The 7,115-nt window shown below is 39.1% G+C and overlaps 1 protein-coding gene across 2 annotated transcripts in view; it reads left to right on the top strand.

Annotated features, from left to right (window-relative positions):
- Nucleotides 1-1,430: 1,430 nt before the first annotated feature.
- The window catches only part of arhgap36 (Rho GTPase activating protein 36), a 42,301-nt gene continuing 36,616 nt past the window's right edge, over nucleotides 1,431-7,115 (top strand). For both annotated transcript variants that reach the window (XM_067401912.1, XM_067401911.1), the window contains exon 1: nucleotides 1,431-1,844. In XM_067401912.1, the coding sequence (XP_067258013.1) occupies nucleotides 1,752-1,844 (93 nt within the window). In that variant the 5' untranslated portion in view covers nucleotides 1,431-1,751. The remainder of the gene's footprint in view (nucleotides 1,845-7,115) is intronic.

The raw sequence follows: 7,115 nt of genomic DNA, 5'->3' as shown, positions 1-7,115 counted from the left end.
AAAATGTAAATGTGTGTGTATATATATATATATATATATATATATATATATATATATATATATATATATATATATATATATATATATATTAGGGGTTTAATGTAGACAAAAATTAGGGTTTGGTACTTACCTCGGTATTGAAGTCACAGTTTGGTACAGATTCGGTACAGCAGGAGGGAGGAAACTAAACAAAAAATTGCTTTTTTTCCCCTTCTTTTTAGTAAACAGTGGTTTGCTGAACAAACTGTGTCTCTGTCTTTAAATAAATTCAATAATAATTAAAATTTTATAACAAATATAACAAATCTATCTCTGCTATTGCAACTATACAGGGAGCACTTTCTTGCACATTACTACAATATGCTATTAAAGGTTACAATTAAAAACAGAGCCCAAATTATTAAATTAGCCTAAGTTGCTATTTATTTTTTAGATCTAATAAAAATTGTGTGCAAACATATAAATTGCATATAAGGCAGTTTCTGCATTAACTACTCCAATTCGAAGTTAAAATATATACAGTGGCAACTGTAACGGCATTTATTGTTTGAATTTCATGATAAAATTGACAGAGTTGGAGGGATGAGACTTTTTTTCTTATCGAAAGTAACAAAACACAGAGCTTATTGTGATTATTGATGGTTAAAAGTGGTTAATGGGCTACAATTCTGTATTCTTCGGTATAAATACAGTTGTACTGCTTAATAATTTTGTAGAAACGGAGATACTTTTTTCGAGATTCTTAGAAAGCACAAAAGAACAGCTTTTATTTGAAAGAGAAGTCTTCTGTATTAATGTAAAAATATTCAATATATCCTTGCAAAATAAATGATATGTCTTCAAGAAAGCATTATTTTTACAATTTGGTTGCTTTATTACATCGTATTACATATGTAATTGTATTACATATGTAATACAATATGACTGATCTGTACAGAGTACAAAAAGTTATTTGTAGACCATTTATGAGCATGCATTAAGTGTGTCCTCACAGAGGACTTTGAGCGTGCTTCTTGCAACTTATTTTACTGTAGAGTAATATAAATTTTTGTAAATGTGATTATATAAACTACGATAGGGACTGTAAAATGTTAAAGAAATCAGTCTCAAAAAGGCTTTTTTTTTTCTTTTCTTTTTTAACACACACCTTTAACTACTAAAAAATGTGATCAAGTCATAGTACTTATTCTAGTATTTCATTCAGATCAAGCAGGTCATGGAGCAAAGTTCAGTTATCATACTGCAATTACTACCAACATTAAAGCTGAACCGACTTGAACCTTCAGACCTTTTTATGGCATACGCAGTTAAGGAGGTTGGAATGGGAGGATAAGTGAGACCTGATCCCAGCCCATGCTAATGCATTCCCAGTGCTTCCTGGTGCTGCATCAGACAGAAGGCTGTGAGCTTGTCAAACTCTGAGCTGCCAGTGGCACATTTCCTGTTGTTGACAGGCAAAGAGAACAGCAGAGCCTGCGCTGAGCTGCATGTAAGGACTCGCATTTTATCAGCTGGAGTGCACACAAGACATTCTGAGAGCACCCTTTCACAGGAAGAGCTGCTATCACTTCTCAGATACACAGACGCAGAGGAAGCACTGACACTGAACCTCTTACCAACGGCCCAGAAAGAGAAGCTGCTCCACAGATGGACTGACTCCCTCCATCAAGAGTCTGACTGATGAAAACAAGTGGGATTTGCTTTGTTCTTTGTTACGTTTTCACCTGATCTGAGTGTATCCAGGAGGTGTTATGGTTTTGTTCTACATGGGATCAGGTAAAACCTCATCTACAATCATGCAGCCTGAGGACCCTGTTCGCCAGGACATGCAGTTCTACTATGTGGTGAGTGGGGGAATTACCTACAGTCTTATACAAGTTCTAAGGCAGGGTCAAACTATATGATAATGTTTTATATTTAAAAAGTACTGTAAGAAGTGTAAACTAAAGTTACTTTGATGCTGTCAGTACACAGAAACATTTTCCTGCAGAGACTCGTATTCAATTACACGAGCTCTCAACCATGTGCCCAATTGTAAGCAACCTACATAAAGGTTGTTCCACTAAAATATTAATATCTCTGGCTGTAAATGTCAGTAAATATTAATTATTTAAAGCATCATCTTTAACAAATATTAATATAACCCTTTAGGGTCAGCAGTATTGGTTAACATGCTATAAAGCAGGTTGTCTGTATACTACTGCACTTTGATCCATGGGTTGATCTCTAGGAACAATTTAAAAATGGATATAAAGCTAATATGTACAAGTTTGAACTAAAGGCCTTTTACAAAACTTTGAAATGTTCAGTATGTACATGTTTGTAAAAAGTAGCCCGTATGCATTATAGTTTGGCTGCTAATGTACTGTAATTGTGGCTGGCGATGCAAAGATGCAAAGATTGCAGGTTCAGCTATGGATGCCCTGCATGTGGACCGAAGAGCAGAAAATCCTGGCACCGTTGTGCTGGACATTTAAAATGGCTCCACAAGGACCGTCCTTGCAATTCATGCAAAAGGTTTCTGCCAAATGAGCTGTAATGAAGTTTAAGAGAATAAGCGATCAATTCAGAATGAAGGCTTTGTTTCTAATGGCTGCTTTAATAGGTTCTTCACCCGTTGGGTCAAGCCAATTCGAACAGCGCAAATTTAATTAAACTCATTGGGACATCAAATAAGCTAATGAGCCAATATATAGACTACACACTTACCGAAATCTCAGGATTTGCGTCAGCTGCTCTGATCATTTTGTTGCTCTCGGTGGTAAAAGATTAGGAAGTTGCTTTAAAACGGTGCGCAGTGGAAAAGTACAAAGATTTGATGGATTGGCCAACATCTTGGACAGTGTGCAATATAATGAAGACCATATGCTGTGAGTGTGGGGGAAGGGGACCCCTTCTTTTTCATTCTGCTGTCAGCTGTCTACTGATAGCCATCAGCATTCGTTAGTAGAAATAGGACAGGTGCAAAACCAGCTTTACTGTAAACATCTGCGCTAATTTATGCCCCGTGTCCAACAGCATTTCTCACAACATACTTGTGTTGTTCAGTTGTTCTGTCAAAAACAATTAACACTATGCCATTGCATTGCAAGAGCGATTATCTGTTCATTAGCAAAGGTAAAACATGCAAGGGTCTGTTCTCTTAGGAGACAAAACAGGGCCAGTTTTCACATACTTAAGAGCTTCTGGATAATGATTAGAGTCATTCTCTGACGTTGCACATTCCTGCAGTGTTAGTTAAGGTAAATCTATGTCTAATGTCAGTGCTTGATCAATGAGGGGCTTATGCTTTATAGAGGTGTCAATTTATTTATTGCACATGGCCAAATATACTTAAAACCGGGTATGGAAATATTATTGCCAACAGACTGTAGGGAAAAAAAGTAAAATATTTGCTGGAACATTGGAAAAATCTGCATTGGGGTGTTGGAAGGATTGGAGCCAGGCAGAAGAGGATTAGATTGTCCCTCTGTGTCCAAATTTACAGTTTGAACCAATAAAAGTAGCAAAAAAAAAAAAAAAAAAAAAAACTAAACTAAACAGCACACAAGCTCTTGTATTAAACAGCCAAACTCTACCTGGGTTAGATTAGGAGGCTTACTTTCACAGATAGAAGGATACAAAGTCAATTGGTCAAAGATGATGTCTAAGCACTTTGTGTCCTAATGCAAGGATTCCCCAAACATTTTTTATAGGATCCATCTGGTGTAATTTCTATTAAATTTCCACAAACTTTATCTCTATATCCCAAAATCTTTTGATAAAATATGAGGGATAAAATGCATTTGTTGCTCTATTATTTTTTACTTTCTTTGTCATTTCATTAGATTGAGTATATCTGCTTATCAATTTCATGTCATTATAACAAGGTTTATGGTAAGCTTAAAAAAAAAGAAAAAAAGAGGGCTATATTTTTTCTTCATTGGTAGTACAACATGTGCTGATGCATTGCAACATAATATAATGATGTCCTGAAATGAAACTTGCAGTTCAGTAAGTGACTCATATGCTTGATTCAGTAGCCACTTTAATGAATTCAGTGATTTTGTTCAGTGAAGGATTTGTCAGACTGACCAGTAACTGAGATGGTGGCCAAATTCCTAATGCCGTTTTTGCTCCCTTGAAGGGCCCTGTGAGAAGGGGATACCACACCTAGGGTAGTTCTAAACAGTGAGCATCTTAACTCCTTTTAAAGTTAGCAAAAAGTACATGCCATGGTCAAAATTAATTTGACCATTTATTTTCATGAGATCCAGTGTGGCGAGTCCTTGCAATTCACATACATTTAAGAACAATAATATAACTAATATATATATATATATATATATATATATATATATATATATATATATATATATATATATATATATATATATATATATATATTAATTCATGCATGAAAACTATTTTAATATTTTGTTTAAATAAGTTTTGCAGGGAAGAAATAAAGTAAATGACTAAAGAGGTTTTCCAAAAAAAGGGGTTGGACCTTGAGTAGAGTATTGTCAAACCTGGTTGCTTGTTGATACCGAAAAATGAGGCTTGAAAATCAGTAAACAAGACAAAGAACAGAAGCTAACTGCAGGGTAAAAATACACAGTCAAACAAAACAAATGAGCAAATGAGATAATTAACAAGGTGATTAACAAGGCACTGGGGAATGGGATGAACCAATGAAACACATGGGGAAAACAAGGTCAAAAGGAAAACAAGCCCACCCCCACACAAACACACCTCCCAAAAGTCACGAACTCATGCCAAAGAGAGTCTAACAGGGGATAGAGGGCGATCGTCCTGGAGTCGTGGCAAGTGATCAGGGAGGCGCCAATAGCTCAGTGAGCCAGAGAGGTTCAGATAGCTCAGGTGACCATGGCGGTGCCGGTAGCTCAGAGAACCGGGGAGGTTCAGGAAGCTCAGGGAGGTGCTGAAAGCTCAGGGGACTATGGTGGCGCAGACAGCTCAGGGACCAGAGGAGGCGCTTGTAGTGCAGGAACGCGTGCCTTAGGGACGGCCTCCGTGGCCATGTCTGGAAGAGCAGATGCCTCTGGAACGGCCTCTGTGGCAGTGTCTGGGAGAGCAAGCAACTCTGGGTCAGCCTCAGTGGCCGGGTTGCAGAATACAGGAGCATAGGAATAAGGAACGACCACCGTGGCCGTGACGAGGAGGCTGGTGATGGCCATAATAACCCCAATGAAAGAGCAGGGTGAACTGATCTGGAAGCTTGGCTCGACCACTATGGCTAGACTATGGCAGGCTCATTGGCTAGAGTGGACTCTGGGTTGAGCTCTGGGCCCAAAGTAGCAGGCATGTGTGCTGCCCAGACACACAATAGCCAGAGCCATTACATACAGCGCTGCAATCTCTGTACTTAACTCTGGGGCAGACTCTAGATTGGACTCTGAAACGGGACTGAACTCAGGGGCTGGAGCTATCTCTGTACTGTGCTCAGGGGTTGGAATTGTCACTGGACTGTGGTCAGGACCCAGAGCTACCACTGGACTCTGGTCAGGGGCTGGAGGCATTACTGGACTCAACTGGGATACTTACTCTCTGAAGCAGATTCGGGGACTTCACTCTCTGGAGCAGATTCTGTGACTTCACATACTGGAACGGGCTCAGAGATTTCACACAAAAGAACAGACTATGAGATTTCACACACTGGAACGTACTGGTGAATTTGCCCTCATGGGAACCGACTGGGCTGAAGTTGGGGGGCTTGAGAGTGAAAGGTTTGGGATGCTGGCTGCTTGCACTAACATCAGTGGTGGATCCGCCACGCTAGATACTAATCTCTTCAGCTTCAAGACGGATCTGGTGGCAGGCATGTTTGAAGGCCCTGGCAAGGCAGCCACGATGGATGAAGACATTGGTGTGATGGCCATGACATGAGGAGGCATGATGGGTACTGTGGGAGTAGGGTACTTTGTCTGCAATTCCCATTGTAAATGGAGAGCCGCTTAACAGCAGAGCATAATCCAAGTACTGAACAAGGGTCCAGCTAAAATTAAGGTGATGATATACTGGGTAACTTTTTGAGCAATGTTGCCGGGCGCTGTTGCTGAGTGATTATTCTTGGGCACTTTCTCATTGAGAATGGGCAACAAATTTCTATCTGGATACTTTAGATAGAAATTTGTTTCCCATTCTCACTGGGAAAGTGTCCAAGCATCATCGCTTGGTGTCATTGCCCGGCAACATTGCTCAGAAAGTTGCCCAGTGTATCATCACCTTTAGAGTCCAAGCCACTCCAAAAACAGCCCATCAACTGCACATCAACCTATGAAGCCATATGGCTATACCTGAGGAACTCCACGGAATTCTCCACTGAATGACCATCCTGATAAATAGAGCATAGTTACTCCTCTGAAAAGCTACTTCTTGTCAGGTAATCCATATCTCTCTATTATTTGGCAGTCTTGTGTTCTGTCACACCTGCTTGCTGGTTGATAGGCTGCCAAAAGATCAGGCTTGAAGATCAGTTAAGTAGTATTTAATAGAAATCAAGAAACAAACAGAGATAATCCAATAAACAGACAACAACTTCCAGGTATAACATTAAAGGATTAGTTCACTTTCAAATAAAATTTTCCTGATAGTTTACTCACCCCCATGTCATCCAAGATGTTCATGTCTTTCTTTCTTCAGTCGAAAAGAAATGAAGGTTTTTGATGAAATTCCAGGATTATTCTTCTAGTGGACTTCAATGGGCACCAAACAGTTGAAGGTCAAAATTACAGTTTCAGTGCAGCTTTAAATGATACAAGACAAGGAATAAGGGTCTTATCTAGCAAAACGATTGGTCATTTTCAAAAAAAAAAAAAATGTAAATGTATACTTTATATAAACAAATGATCGCCTTCCAAGTGGTTCCGCCAAAACTGCACTTTCGTATTCTTGAAAAAGCTTACGCTGAATGTCCTACACCTTCCCTATTCTACTTACGGAGCAAACGCAGTGCCAGTTCCATTTTTTCCGTTTCGCTAGATAAGACATTTTTTCCTCGTCTGGTATCGTTTAAAGCCCTTTGAAGATGCACTGAAACTGTTTTTTGACCTTCAACCGTTTGGAGGCCATTGAAGTCCACTATAAGGAGAATAATCCTGGAATGTTTTCAT

The sequence above is a fragment of the Chanodichthys erythropterus genome, chromosome 11 (genome assembly GCF_024489055.1).
Source record: "Chanodichthys erythropterus isolate Z2021 chromosome 11, ASM2448905v1, whole genome shotgun sequence".
Taxonomy (NCBI): domain Eukaryota; kingdom Metazoa; phylum Chordata; class Actinopteri; order Cypriniformes; family Xenocyprididae; genus Chanodichthys; species Chanodichthys erythropterus.
Note: the sequence above shows the minus strand (reverse complement) of the source record. Positions and strands in the feature narration are given on the sequence as shown.